Below are 15,207 nucleotides of genomic sequence, written 5' to 3'. Positions count from 1 at the left end.
CCACATACTCTAAGAGACATTTGGAAGACTACGTGCTTCCATGGCCATCTGTATGTGTCTGTGTGTAACGGGGCTCTCTGCAAAATAGAAAAGAGCAAAACTCTAAGTGTGGTGGGTTTAAGTAGGTAAGAGATGTCATAGTAGTTCCTTTTAACAATAATTTCAACCATACATCCAGGAACTGATTCTGTGCGTGCTCCTGTCCACATATTTTTGTTTTAGGGGTTAAATGTGGTGGTAGCTACAGTATGTTTTAAACATTTTATCTTCTTTTTTTTGTTTGTTTTTTGTGCGTGTGTGACTTTAGGTACAAATTATGACTATGTTAGAGAATTTAAAAGGAGCACGGGAACCTGGCAGCGCACTAAACCACTGTTTCCATCGGACCTCCGCCGTACTGGCTGCGCAGCTTTGCGGATCGCAAACTGCAAGCTCTTCCGACTGCAGCTTCAACAAGGATTATTCCGCATCCGCGTACCTTCTCCGTGATCCATATGCTGACAGTGGAGGAGACTGGAAGAATTCTGCGCAGTCCACCATAATATAGCTCTATATAAAGGAAAAGCTGAGAAATTACAGCTGAAACTTACACTGTATGCTGTGCTTTGGTATGGTAACTGTTTTTGTTTTAAATGCTTAAAAAGCTTGAGTCTCAGTTCTTGTTTTGGGAACAAATAACTTAAGTATACATTAAAAAGAAGAGAGGGGGGGAAAATAAAAGGGGGGATCGAGGAAACACCTTCATTCGTAACCATTTGGAGTTTAAGCCGTGTTATTGAAGGAGGTTTTTTGTGTCTGAAACTGGTGGGAATTGATATTACTTTGGCGAAGTTTATTGAAAAGCAAAAAAAGATTTAAGATGCGTTTCCCCTGAGGGGAACTGATAAGAATAAACGTGCTATCTTGGACTGGATAGCTATAATACACAGAAGCTATACGATAACCAACCTCCCTGGTACACTGCAAAGACTGTTGTTTGCCCGTAATGCCATAGGAGATGTTGGTTGGTGCACCTTTTATTTCTAGTCCTTCCTCAAAAGTTAAGGTCTGTGCCTAAAAATGGTGGAGGTGTGTACATACGGTTTTTCATTTATTTGCAATGTTTTCATTCCTACAAATATTTTTAATATATTTAAAATGGACTAATCTGAAATGAATACAGTATACTAGAGAAGTAAACTGTTTTTTCTATGCTGTCATTTGAATAGCCTGATGAACTGGTGTACAGGCGGGTGGCATGCGTTTCTGTGTGGGCTTTGGCGGCTGTTTCCTTGAAGTAAAAAGGGAAACAGCGTTTGGAACAGTTAATGATGATTGCTGCTTTTGGTAAAAGACAACAAAACTTGACAAACGGGAGAAAATGGGTTGTGTTCCTTTTTACTTCAGATCGCTTGCAAACTAAGAACGGTTTTTAAGACTGAGGATTATAAAGTTGCATCTTATCTCTACTAGAACAAAGGTGAAATATGACAAGGATATATTTGTTTTGCAGAAAACATGATTTTCGGATTGTGAGTTAAGGAAAATTTGTACAGCGACTTTAAATTGGGATCAAAAGTTGGTTTACTAATGATTTCCATGCTAAGGTACAGTCTTGTTTACTGCTGTCTGACTTTGAAAGCTGGGGTTTATTGTGTGGTTATAGTGAAGAATTTAGTATCTTGCATTTTGTTTCTTACTAAGTCTTGTTCACATCAGTAGCGATATTTAATTGACTTCTGTTCGTAGTCAAGATCAGCTGGTAGAACACTTTTACCTCAATTTTTAATTTCATTATTGTTGTGATGGGTGGGATGTAACCTGTATTTATTTAAAAGGAATAATGAGAGACGGAAATAGAAATAAGACCTCCTGCCCTTCAGAAAAGGAGACTTTGTATAACCAGTATTAGAACTACATACAATACTTTCCACTCTGCAACTCTGTGGACCTCAGACAAGCCAATCTCTGCCCTCAGTTGTGTTCGTGTAAACATTTGTCGTCTTTACTGAATCATCGTAGGTATGCTGAAATACAATCCCAGACCAGTACAAAATAGTAATATTTCACTAAATATTCCTTGAAGAGACGTTCTGAAACTTCAGCTCAGTCCTTCCATAGCACTGGTGTATGGTTGGGATTACTCTGAATCTGAGCGAAGGGAGGGAAGAGGGCAGCAGCCAATCTATTGACCATTATTTATTTTTTTTTATTTTTTACAATGCTGAAGTGCTGCAAAACTTGAACTATATACATCAATTTTCTGACCTATATTAGTTGGCATATTGAAAAGTTTATATATTTATGCATTGCAGTAAACTTGGTGTGTGTATATATATAGTCTGTAGATTTTAAATTTATATATAATGCTTTACTACAGAAATGTGAACCACTATTTCCATCCTTGGCTGTCTTGTGAAATAAATCAAGTGCTGTTAGTTTATCTGTAAAACTTCCCTTTTTTGAAAATCTTAGATTGTTCAATTTTTTTCTTAGACAAAGTGCCAAGATCCCACGTTCAAAAGTGATGAATGTTTCTAAGTATCTATTTCACTTTTGAGCTCAGTTTTCTAAGTGGCTTAGGAAACTTTGAAAAATGTTATTCAGAATATTGCAGGCTGCTATCTCTTGAGTCCCTGTAGCTTCCCAGTACACTTGAGGGCATTCAGCATCCAGAAAACCTAAGTAATAAATGCACATAATAGATCCAAGTCATGTATACTCTAGCAGTGTTTTGCAGTTAAAGTTATTGAACCAAATGTTTACACTTAAAGTAGGATTAACAATAGGTATTCTTACTGTTTGTGTTTTTTTTAACATAAGTAAACCGAACAAATCTGCTGGTAATTGGAGTGTGTTGTGAATGCACTCGGTGAGCTGTGACCAAGGAGTTTTAAGGGTCTTCACCTGAAACAGTTACAAAGTTAATTTCGTAGCACGTGTGTACTATCACTTACTGTAGGTTGGTGGCCGGGGACCAAGTCCCTGGAGATGCTGTGTCCTGGAGTTCTGGGTGCATGCTTGAGCTGACGGTGTAAGCCCTGCTGAGATCTCAAAACTGGCTTCCTTGGCCTTGCTTCATGGGGGTGGGGATCATTCCCCAGCTGCGTTGTCTGTGGGGCCGGTCGGGGACACGCTTTGGCCTGTGTGTGTGTAGGGTAGGAGGGAAGGGGTTCGTCTCCCGGGGTCTGACTCGTGTCTGTCTGTCGGTTCTGATCTGCACGCCCGGTGACTCGTGCATCTCTTGGGATGTGCAGTAACCAGGTTCGATTGCCTCCCGGTTTGGAGCAAGGCTTCGAAGCCAAGGCTCTCCTTTCTCCAGGGAGAGCCTGGTGGTGCAGGTGGTGGGGTGTGAGCGGGGGAAGCAGACCTCTGGCTTTCCTTGGGAAAGGGACGGTCAGCTTCAGCAGCGGAGGAAGGCTTGGACGCCAGAGGTGCTGAGTGGAGGCAGGTCACCAGCTGCCTGGGTGTGTTGGGCGTGTGAACAGCTGGAGACTGAACTGGGCTCGCTGGTCCCTGCTGCCACCCCAGCTGTCCCTGCCTTCCCGGCAGCTGTGCACCCCTGCATGTGGCGGCTGGACCACATGGGAAGCGACTCGAGAATTTTTAGAGTTTGCAATCCAGGGGTTTTAGGTGGTTTGGCAGTTCAGAAAGTGAAGTTGTCCTTGCTTGGCACAGCGGCCTTAATTCCTTCCAGCTTGTGAATCGGTGCTCAAATTCAGCCAGTTCCCCCCGAGGTGACTTTTTGAATGATTTGCTTAGCCAGCTGGTGTGCACTCTGCTGGCTTCCAAGCGTCAGGATTCGAGGCACCTTCCTTACTGCTTTACCAAACCGGGTGCCTCGCTGGGGCCGTGAGCTCATCACGGTGTTGAAATGCCGATGTTTTGAGCCCAGTGTCTGTGTTGCTGAGGAGCGCTGCTGGGTTGGTGCCTACCACACCTGGGGTCGGGGCTGGGTCCTGGGGCGCAGGTCTCGAGCGGTTGCATCTTGAGCCAAGCTCAGCTCGAGGACTGGCTGGGTCACGCTGCAGGCGAGTGACTTGGGTTGGGGCTCTGCGTCCTTTCCTCCCCCCTGCTGTAGAGCCAGACAAACCCCAGCCATTGTAATCAGAAAGTCACCGCATACAAGGTAGGGAAGTTTGGGGGGGGGGGGGGGGGGGCGAATATTATAAGCACACAACTGTCCTCAGTGCTTGTTTTACACATGTAGTCTAGTGGCTGCCCTGCACAGCAGAAAGGGTGATTTCAGGAGCAAAGGTATAAAGTGCTGTTGCTCTCACAAAATAAATCTCTTGGGTTTCTTAAGGAGGCACACACCTGGCCTGGTGAGATCTTTGTATTCCTAAAGAGTCAGCGTTGGACTTCAAAGGCTTATCGTTTCTGTTTCTATAACCTGAAAAAGAGGCATCCCGAAGAGTCTTCTGGTTTGTTACACCGCGGCAAGGGCTGCCTGTCCTCAAACAGTGTATCAGCTGTTCCTGAAGTTTTAGTTATTGTGGAAGTGCTGTATCAACCAGCTGTTCCTGGTCAAGTGACTTGCCGTAGCTTTGAGGGTACCTCATCTTTAACTTGAAGGCAAATTAATACGGGATTACACAAAAGGATAGTGGTGAATCTGAAAAGAAAGGCGAATGTACGAGACCAGCTCACCGTTAGCTGTGGGCAGGCTGTATCCCTGTCCGCTTTGGACTGCACGAAGCTTGCACGTCACACAGCCTGCCCTCTGAAGCCGAGTTCTTGCTGAAAATACGAGCTTTTTCTTCAAAGCTACTGAAGCGCCTGGCTTGCTTTACAAACTCCCCTTCCAGAAAACACCAGGCAGCTTCACTTCTTTTTTGCAGTACTTCTTACGCCTGCATCGCTTGGTAAATGCACAAGTACAAACATGAGGGCTTTATGGAGGGTTTTCCCTGTTTTAACTGCAGTTTCTTTGGCTGGTTCCATAAATACTGTGCCCGTACAGCCTGCATGGGTTTTGGTAACGTGCCATGCAGAGCGCAGGATGCAATAACAAACACAAGATGCTACAAGTGCCAAACTTTCGGTTTCCTCTGTATATAACAATAATTCAGCTGTTCTATTAAAATACAGAGATGCTTAAAATTCACTGTGTTCCAAAAAAGAGCAGTGTTTTTTGTTGTTGGGTTTTTTTTTAATGAATGCTATTTAAAACACTGTAAATCTTTGTTTTTTTAATACTGTTCTGCAGGTTTGTGTTACTCTTCACAGCTGCCTTGAGGCATCACCCCATGTGATGCGTATGGACACTTTGCTTGTTATTAGAGCAGTAGTGCCATGCAAGTACGTAACAAACGGCAGCTGACAACAGGTTTTAGTATTTAAAAAGTGTAAATATTTAGATAAAGTGCAACTCATTTGCATTTATCGTATCTGCAGAAGGAAGGCTGTGTCTCAGGAAGTGTGACTACCCCGGGACACAGGCATACTGAAGAGTGTAACTAAGGTATGTTTTGGTGCCACTCACAGCGATGCTTTGCAAAGAGTTATAATTAATTTGGGGTGCAGATTCTTTCTGCCTCTAATGTTAGCATCAAGGTTTTGGGGTTTGTGTTCTCTTAACCCTTTGGAGTACTTAAACAGCTTCTTCAGGTGGGTGGGAGGGGAGTTACATACATTATATACATGTTTATTTTGCAGTTAGAAGCTATTTCCATCTTTGAGTATTTCCTTTAACCGTTAAGGAACGAGTACGGGCCTGCATTTCAGTCGTCAGTCGCGTAGCCTTTTGACATTTGCTGCTTTCTGTTGCTTTTCCTTGTTTGCTGATGGAGTTGATTGCTGCGTCAGTAGGGTCCGTGTTTCCTTGGCACGCTACTTGTGAAAGCAAAGGAAGGAGATCTGCCTGGTCCCTTCAGAGTGGGAAGGTGAGCCAGTCAAAGCTGATTCGGAGGTATTGCTGTAAAGCCAGTAAGATTTGGGTGAAGCATGGCTCGTTTTCTGGAGAGGTCACATCTGCGTGCTCTGAAGTTTATTGGTCGGTTGGGCACCTACTCTCCAGCTCCAGCATCCCTGTGGTTTTTGTTTGGTCTTTTTTTCTGGGCAGTTCCTTGCTGTAGGAAGGATTACAGCCAGGCTTTAAGGTGACAGCTCTGATCAGCCGTGCCCTGCATGGTTCTGTAATCCTAACTGCTGTTATACTCCACTAATGAATTCTGTCAGATTTTTGATTAACAGGTAAGCTAAAAGAATAGACTAAACCCATGCAAAATGCCTGACTAGATAAGCACCTGCTAAAAAGGGTTAAGGATAATAGGACAATTAAACTATAAAAAGCTACCAACAGGTGATTGTTGTAGATCTATTGGTGATACAAAATCTTAAAGATATTTTTTAAAATGGCTTATTCTAGGTAGCTGCTTAGGAGTTATAGAAATAATTAAAATACGTAGAGTATTTTATCTAGAAAAATATTGGAAGGTTATTTGAAATAATTATTGAAGTGTCTTGAAAAGTGAGCTGGAAGATTGGAACTTTTCATTGTAAAAGGCTGAACCTTTGCAGGGTTTCATGTGAATAATGAACACCTGCCAGAGCACATCAATAAATGAACACGCTCAATGCCGTTGCCTACCTATGCCCTTGACTTTTCCTAATGAAACGAGACTATGCTGAGCCCTTGTAAAAAGCTGGTGGATCTGATTACAATAATAGGATAGAAAAAAGCATCTCCAGTGTAAGTAACATTATTGATAAAATGTGAACATGCAGGGTTTTTTTTAAATACTAGGTGGTTTTGAATCGCCACCTAATGCCCTTGATAAGACATCCTCTGGTTTTGTCAAGGGCAAGTTTATTTTATCTGTAGTTTTAAACCCAGTGGGAGCCTGGAAGGTGCCACTGAAGCAGGCTGTGCAGTGGGCTGCTTTTACAAGTGTAATTTCTGTGCATTCTGTTAGCATGCTGCCACCTCTACCTATTTCAGAAGAGGGAAAAAAAACAACCAAAACACCCGTGGAACAATATTGCACCTGATGAAAGCAAGAGCCAATTTGTAAAGTCTAAATTTCAGTATGCGGTAGGCAGCGTGCTACAAAAACCTTATCCCTGGCTGTTTTTGAGTTTCTCACCTTAATGCTGTCACATGCTAACGCTTCAGCAAGGCAGCATCTGTGTTACTCATTCACACGTGATAGCAGGAAAGCATTGTTGTCTTTGTCGCTTGTTTTGGGGTTTTAAAAAGCAAAGTCTGCTTAATTATTAGAGTAACCGGTACACTGGGGTGTCTGGCCACGTGGTCAGATTGAACAGAGCTGACATTCTTTAAAGCTCTTATTAAAGTTTCTTTCTGAGGGGAAGCCAAGGAGTACCCTCTTCAGAAATACTTTCAAACTCTTCCAGAACTAGTCTTAAACCAGTCCAAAGGACTCTTCTGATTTGCTTAGAGAAACCGGGATCTGTTCTAGCTTTTGTTTGCTTGGGGAAACAGCTGCGAAGTCAATTCTAAGCACTGTTGGGGTTTTTTTTTCTCCCTGACTTCCAAAACCTAATGATTTGCTTCTTGTAATCAAAACGTTTTTGTATTAAAGGGTCTGAGTCTGTATTTTGCAATGTGCGCTGAGTATTCTGTCGTACCCTAGTGCAGTCGATGCAACCAGCAAGCTGTGTTCTGGTGGGCTCCTAGAAGGCGGCAGCGTTACAGTGTTGATGGGGGAGGAAAAGTACCAGTAAAACAAGACTCCCTTACACTGCACATGGCCTTGCCCTGTGGATCTGATGGGGCAAGAGGCTGGTGTTGGCACAGAGCTGGTGTAATTGCCACCCCTTGCTGCCCTCTGTGTTTGGGAATGTGGCTGGGACGTTGCCCAGCTGCAGACATCGGGTGCCAGAGGGGACTCGAGGCTGTGGCTGGCTGGCTAGGAATTGACCCCAAAGCCCTGTCAAACCAACAGATGCAGATTCCTGGGCGTACCCCATGCATAGTGCTGCTTTCTAGTCCTAGTTGGTTTGTCTTTCGCTCTTACTAACAGGATTTTGCTTTTACTCTTGCCCCAAATTTACTCCTGAATGCGTTGCTTTTGCCGACAGTCGCTAGGGAGAGCTGCTGCGGGCTGGAGGACGTCCACACAAAGGGCTCTGTGCGCTGGCTTTCTGCACGTCTCTGCATCCTTTAAACTCCCCTTGGTGTATGTGGGGACAGTGCCTAATACCCATTGAAATGACTTTTCATCAAGCTTGTAAAACTAGTATCGGCAGGTTAGAGATCACCTGAAGATCTGTATGCAGCCCTGTAGGTAGAGCATGGGTAGCCCACTCCCACGTGTGAGCATTACTAGTGGCTGGAAGTCTGCCCCCTTGTCCGTGGGGAAAAGCCCCTGTTCCCAGCTACCTCATTATTTTTTTTCTTTGCACTTTGTCAAATCTTTTTGTTGTTTTCTTTTAAATTGCATTTTGTCCTTCTATGAAAAACGAAAAGCAGACAAGAATCAGGGCAGAATGATGCCATTGTCCAAGGACAGTTTAATTTCATTTTAAATGCGTATTTCTGTACAAAAAGACCAAGGTTGACCTGCAGCTGCTGTAAAAAGTAAATAAGAATTTATATTACTTGAAAGTCACTATTATACTTGTAAATGTGAGAAGCGATTGAAAGACTGTCCTGAGAATTTTTAAATAGGAAAAAATATGTTTAAAACCACAGAAGAGACTGCTCTTTTTAAGGACAGATCAGATAGTTTTTTATCTGTCTCTGCGCTGCACTGTTTTGCCTGCGGACTTGATCCATTATCTCAATAGAGAGATTCACTGCTTTTTCTGTAATGTCTCATCTGGATTATTTTTTTTTTTTCATGGAGTTCCTCATTTATTCACCTACAGAGGAAAAACTGTCCAAATAAATACCCACCTTCTGTACCTGAAATGATGTATTTGCCCATTTCTTTGGGATCTTCAAGTATGCAGAATTTTGCTTAGCTTGAAGAAATTTTTTAAAAAAAGTTTTCTTCTGCTTCTAAAGGTGCTATTTTGACATATTTTTGAATTCCTTACCACTGTGCTTGACGACTTAAAGTATTTATGTAAGCTGATAATCAGCTCGTGTTTGTTCTCTGGGTTTTGTTGGGTTTTTTTTGAGTATTTTTTTTTTTTAAAAAAATCCCTTTTCATAAAGACAGATTCTGAACTGTCAAAGGCCTTAACAATACAAAATGTAATGGGAAAGGGAGAACGCTGCCTTTTTTCTTTCTTTGTAAAGGAAAAACCAAGAAATGCTTCATGGGGAACATTTTCCTTTAAAATTTTAAGTAGCGGCTCATATTAAGGTTGAATTAAATGTAGCAAACATTTTACTGGCCATGCACAAATAGGAGGGATAAAACAAGGAGCTATTCATGTCTCTGCAGACTGTACCAATTAGCTGCTAATTCCAGAGCCTTCTATTGGCATCGTGGTGGCTATTCCATAAATATTAATCTTCTTGGGCTGAGTCCCAGGAGCTGGCGGTGTGTCTGGGACGTGCTGACCCGTATGACTGTCAGAGCATGGGGATGCTGGGCCAGGTGTGGGTTTTGCCTCGCAGCTCGTCTGTTCAGCCCGTGTTTGAGGCACGGCGCGTGGCTGGCAGGTCCGTGCACCCTGGATGGAGGGGCGGAAGGAGGGAAGGTAGAAGGACTGCTGCCATCGCTAGGCTGACACCAGCTTGGCAGATCTGAGGAGAAGATTCTTGCAGATGCAAGCCGTGGAGCAGAGGAGCTGAATTCTAGTTGTGTCTGGGATACTTCGTTGTCCTTATTGTGCCCGTTAATTTGGATCATCAGTTCGGTGTAGGGTTTTGGTAACTTAAGATTGCTAGAAGTTTTTCATTTTGTGGAGGACGTAAAAGCTCTTACTCCTGCCCTGTCTGAAGCCGCAGGGAGGATTGGGGGGTGATATTTGAACTTGTCCCCTCTCCAGGCATCAGGCTGCAGCCTTTTCATAGGCTTCACAGTCCCGGTGGTGTAGCATTTCCCAGTCTTGTTAATCTGAGAGCCCTTTAGCCTTTTGAAAAGAGTCTAGAGACTGCCTTGTCCTTCTCCTACCTCACATCTCAGGTGCTGCCCTCTGGACCATCCAAACTTCTCCAGACTTGTTGCCCAGGAACCACAGGCTGGTGGCCTTCACAAGGAGTACCTGTGTTACCTGCAGCACTGGCTGAAAAACAGCCAATAAATGAGGGACCATACTGAGCTTGCAAACCCTTGATGCTCTTATTTTAGGGACGGCTGAGGAGTGGCACTGTTCATTGCCAGGCCTGCGCGGAGTCTGAGCCTTGCAGCTGCGCCCTGGCAGCGTGGGTAGGGATGAGTCCACCCTGACTCTCACGTAAGGGTAAGGTATGAAGGTTTATGGTAGAGTGTTACAGGAGATCTCATACATTACGTTTGTTGTATTTAAATCTGAAAATATTGGGAGGCTCTGGAAATATTTCTGCAGGGTGGAGCAGCGAGTGTTGGCCTAAGTAACCAGGGAGTTCCTGGCCATCTGGTTTTCCCCTCCAGTTTTTGGTATGGTGGTTGGGGTTTTTGTGTTTTCTTTTTTTTTTTTCTATCTTTCTTTCTTTGAGAAAACAGGAATGTGTAAGTGCTTCCCGGTTTGTATGCTTACTGTTTAATAATCTGAAGTGGGAGCCTGACAAGCTGAGATTGTTTTAAGGAAAAAGCAAAATTTCTTCACGTTAGATGCTCTTCCTTCAGAGTTTTCCCTCTGTAAACCATGTTTATTGAGTACTATGAATTTTGTAGGATTGTGCTAAAGAATTGAATATAGTATATGAATGATGACTAATATACCTAGCCTTTGTACTGTACACATACTCTATTTTAGCATAAGAGAATGAGATTGATTAATTACACTGATTAATCCAATTATGATGTGTGTATTCTACGAACCAAGTAATAGGAGGGTGTTGGAATGTAATGCTGCTGCTCTCGTAAAGGCTCAGCATTCTGTCAAATCCAAGATCTTGATAATTACCAGGATATTGTTAGAATACATTGCTGCTTTTTCCACAAAAAATATGTCAGTGTGGTATGGTAGAAACACTCACCTGGGCTTGTTTACCATCGCTGGCATGCAGCTTGACAGCAAGGTTTATTCTCATCATCCAGCTGTCATGCTTTGACTTCTGTATTACAGATGTGTTTACAGGCTTTTTATGTGTGTATGTTTTCTGTGGATCTTTTGTGCTTTGTGTGGGAATGGGGTTTTTGCTTTTATTTATGTGCCCACCCCAGCTTCCTGTGTTGCTTTAGAAATGAGTCCGTGAATTGCTTGGGGCCAGGCTTTGGAATGCTCTGACTTGGGCTTGTTGAGTTACTTCTGTTAAAAACAGGGAAAAATAAGACATGAGTGCTCTTTGGCCTCAATCAAACTATGCAATATAGCGCACCAGAGAGCTGATTCCTTGTGACACAGAAGACACACAGCTCTTGTGTCCTTCCAAATGTAGTCCTTGGTCCAAGGTTAGGAGGACTTGTACTCAGTGGCTGCCCAAGAATCCTGCATCCACATCAACTGCTGTTCACTGGTTTTCCTCCTTCCCCCCTGTCAGTTTATTAGGTGTTCTGATGCTGAATGATGTGCTATCAAAGTGTATCCCTCCTGTCCGTCTCGTATTGTTGTCAGTTGTAGCTTGTCTTGTAAACCCACCAGTGTGGCTTACCTGCTGGAGTATAGGGGCCACTTTATGACACTTGCATCTCTTTGCTCTAGAGCGTGTCAGGCATTTTGAGTTTGCCATGCCCCTCCAGAGAGATGTAGGTCTTGCTTTTTATGTTCCTGTGTTGTTCAGTTGTGGATCTGGTGCTTACGGTAAAGAATACCTTTGATGTCTCGAATCCAGTCCAAGTAAGTTTTCATTTCCACTGCTATGTGAGTTTGGTTTTGCTGCTTCCATGGCAATTCAGGGATAAATGCCCATGTGGTTGGGGCTGCTGGTAAAGGTTCTTTGTTCTCCCGTTGCTTCATTTTTCCAGTGAAGTTTGTTCCTTGTGTTCCTCTTCTTCCCGCTGTTAAATGCTAAGAAAACTGGTCCACTGTTTTCCCCTGGTTCTGCATCCTATGAGTAGCTCGTATCTACCAGCTGATGATGTCTTCTCACCTTTACGTGTGTTCTTCTGCATAGCTGGCCTATATTTCTCATTTACTTAGCCCACCTTGTACCTCGTACCGCTTCTCCCTCCAAACTCCATTTGCTGTTCTGTCTTTCTTTAAGTCAGGTTAACCTCGATTTATTTCCCTGATTTCAAAAAGGGATTTCAGTACATAGCACGGGAGACAAACAGGAAATCTCTCTGCGGGTGTCTGTGTACGTTCATTCCCTCCCCAGCACATACAGTGTAAGGGCCTTGTTCAGCCTGGTCCGTTCCTAACCCCAGGTTTTCTTTCCCTAGTGCTAGGCAGAACAAAGTCTGAAGGCTTTCCTTATTTCTTTTGGTAATTGAAAATATTTGGAGATTTTCTTCTTCAGAAGTAGCCACTGCAGATGAGCAGCTGGCATGAGAGAGGGTTGTTATGCTTCCATATTCAGTATTTTTAATTGAGGAACAAATAATTTATTTTGGGGAAAAAATGTAAATTTTTTTGTATTTGTATGTCAAAGTGGCCTTTATAGGAAAAGCACATAAAATATTTAGATTAAAATTGCTTAGTTGTGTAATTTTAGTGGGGATTTTTGTATTGACAGGGTTTCTATGCATTTTTCAAAATATACTTGCTGTTTTGTGTTAGAATTATCGGAAATATTTTTAAAAACGTGTATTACCACATTTTCCATGGTTGATCCCTTTACTATCATTCCTTTTGAATACTGCAAAGATTTTAATTAACCCTGTAAATTAATTTTCCCCCACAAATATTTGCATTAAGTCAATGTAATGAGTTATAGCATGGGTATGTAGCTTTAAGGGAATAAGCCTAATAGTTTAGCTTAATTATAGAGAGATCTTTTTGGAGAAGGGCAGTATGCAGTGTTTCGATTGCACTTAAAAGACTAAATTAGCAAATTGAGTTTTTGCTGTACCTCGCTGGGATTTTTTTTTAACTGTTTCCATCCTATATTGTTTACACTCGAGCATCGTTTAAATACGTACTACTTGTGCAGCATGCAATTCTCCTTCATTCTGTTGGGATAATGCTAATGTTAACAGATACGGAAAGTTTTGGAAAGTGTGTGGTATCCTAATGGATATGACATGAGTTTGGGGGAGGGAGGAGAGGAAACTTAGATCCATTAGTGTATTTTTCCATTTAATTATGCACACATTTTCGCATTAGCTGAGGCTAAAGGAACTGAACTTACATTTGAATTGTAAGTAAAACTACTGGTTTGGGGGTGGGAGGAAACAAAGGAGGGGTTTGCAGAACTGCAGGCGAAAATACCCGTTAGTTGTGCTGCAGTGCGATTGCCTTGACTGCCTACGCAAAGTATAACCCGAGTGTGATCCATCAGACCCTTCTGTTATTGCTCGGATTTTACTTTCTGTTCTCGAGGTGTTACTGTAAGCTTGCTAAGTAGAACCTTCCCAGAAATGTTTGTCAACTGACGCTTCAGTTTTACCATTTTATGGTTGTATTTTAAATTTTTGTTCTTGGTTCTGTTTCATAAGAGATCCCACGTTGTTCATAAGTTAGTATTAAGTGCAAGCTTTTAGGCGTAGTAACAAACGAACATTGCATGCTACCATGTATTCTCTCCTAACTGAAGAAAAATGTGCAATTTTAATGGCACTTTGACCTATTGCTGAAACACTGGGTTTTGCAATGGAACAAACTCTCAACAAATGAAAACACTCTGCGTCTATGTTAGATGTCTTCAAAGTGAAAAAGGCAGTTACTCCAATTGTACCCACAGATAATTTGGTATTGATTTTTTTTTTTTTTGAGGGGAAAAAAAAAAAAAAAAGGTTTATGATCTGTTACTAGAAAAATACACATCTCTTGGTTTACTTTAGTTGCCATAAATTGCCCAGTGCAGAGTCTGGTCCACCTCCATCCATTTGTTTTCATGGAGTAGTTGCACATAAAATTCTAACAGCAAAGCAGGAAAGCTGGTTGGTTGCTACCAGTAACCTCCCTTGCAGAATTGCTTTGTGGCTCACACACAGTACAAAAAGGGACATGAGAATTTTCCTGGATTAAGTAGCACTCGCTTCGTTTACGTGTTCAGTATAATGTTGGGTGACTAAAGGGAGGTTCCCTTTTTAAAGTATTTGACTTGTGCTTTGGGGACTTAGTTGCCACTGTGCAAATTGTGCTGTAATATTGTACCAAGGATCAGTGAAAGTGTTTTATCTTTTTTAATGTCGTTTGTATTTGACCGGGTTTTATAAATGTAAGAAAACAGAGTGTTGTATTTTGATCTGAAATTTGCGTATGGTAAAAGTAACTTTGCTTTATGTATTGGAGGTTTGTTCAGAACTTGAATTATTTTATAGAAGGGTACAGACCAAAATTAATTGTCTTAAAGGTGTTTAATAAACTAACCAAATAAAACATTGATGGTTTGAAAACTTGTTAACTGCTCCTTACGCTTTTTCTTTCTATTTTTAAAGGAAAGGAAGAACGTAATTCAGGATTTTCTCTCAAGGTCTTAGGAAAAATGAAAAAAAAAAAAAGAGTAGTTTTTATAAATATCATCTCCCATGAGTTATCTGTTTTATTATTAAACATTCCTACATGCCAGAAGTTTAATCAAAGGGGAAACCCCAAAGGAAATAAATGGAGGAAAGGCTAAGGAAGCAAGGGGAGGCGGAGCAGTCCCCCTCCGGCTCTGTCCGGTCAGTAAGTACTTACGGCCCACGGGCCGTGGGTGTTGGTGGTGGCCGCTCTGGGAGGAATGGGAGTGGGAAGGAGCTGCTGCTCACCTGTCAAAGCTCTGACAGTTGTTCGAAGGTCTCCGTTCTCCCCTGCGGTCACCTTCACAAGTACTGCTGCTTTCATGTGACCTTTAAAAGCAGAGGAGAAAAAGATGTGAAGCATAACTGCTCCCAAGGGCGGGTACAAACAGCTCATTCCAGGGCTGCCAGATACTTGGCGACCCTCAGTTGCGCCACAGCGTGCATGTGTAACCTCTTCAAGTTCAGAGATTGGGACTTTTTGAAGACACCAAGCAGCTGCAACTCAAATTAAGCAATACGCTACCTTTGTGCTGCGCTTCTCCCTTTGCTGATGTACCAGCCATCGCTTCCGCGAGCGCTGCTTCCGCCAAGGCAGAAGAGCCAGAGCAAGGGCTTC

The 15,207-nt window shown here is 42.5% G+C and overlaps 1 protein-coding gene across 3 annotated transcripts in view; it reads left to right on the top strand.

Annotated features, from left to right (window-relative positions):
• GAN (gigaxonin) overlaps window positions 1-14,487 on the top strand; it is a 42,054-nt gene extending 27,567 nt beyond the window's left edge. For 2 of the 3 annotated variants that reach the window (XM_037408666.1, XM_037408667.1), the window contains exon 11: window positions 308-14,486. In XM_037408666.1, the coding sequence (XP_037264563.1) occupies window positions 308-489 (182 nt within the window). In that variant the 3' untranslated portion in view covers window positions 490-14,486. Of the gene's footprint in view, window positions 1-307 lie in introns of all 3 variants that reach the window. The other variant, XR_005107608.1, reaches the window with a different exon arrangement.
• Window positions 14,488-15,207: the final 720 nt, after the last annotated feature.

The sequence above is a fragment of the Falco rusticolus genome, chromosome 15 (genome assembly GCF_015220075.1).
Source record: "Falco rusticolus isolate bFalRus1 chromosome 15, bFalRus1.pri, whole genome shotgun sequence".
NCBI lineage: Eukaryota > Metazoa > Chordata > Aves > Falconiformes > Falconidae > Falco > Falco rusticolus.
Note: the sequence above shows the minus strand (reverse complement) of the source record. Positions and strands in the feature narration are given on the sequence as shown.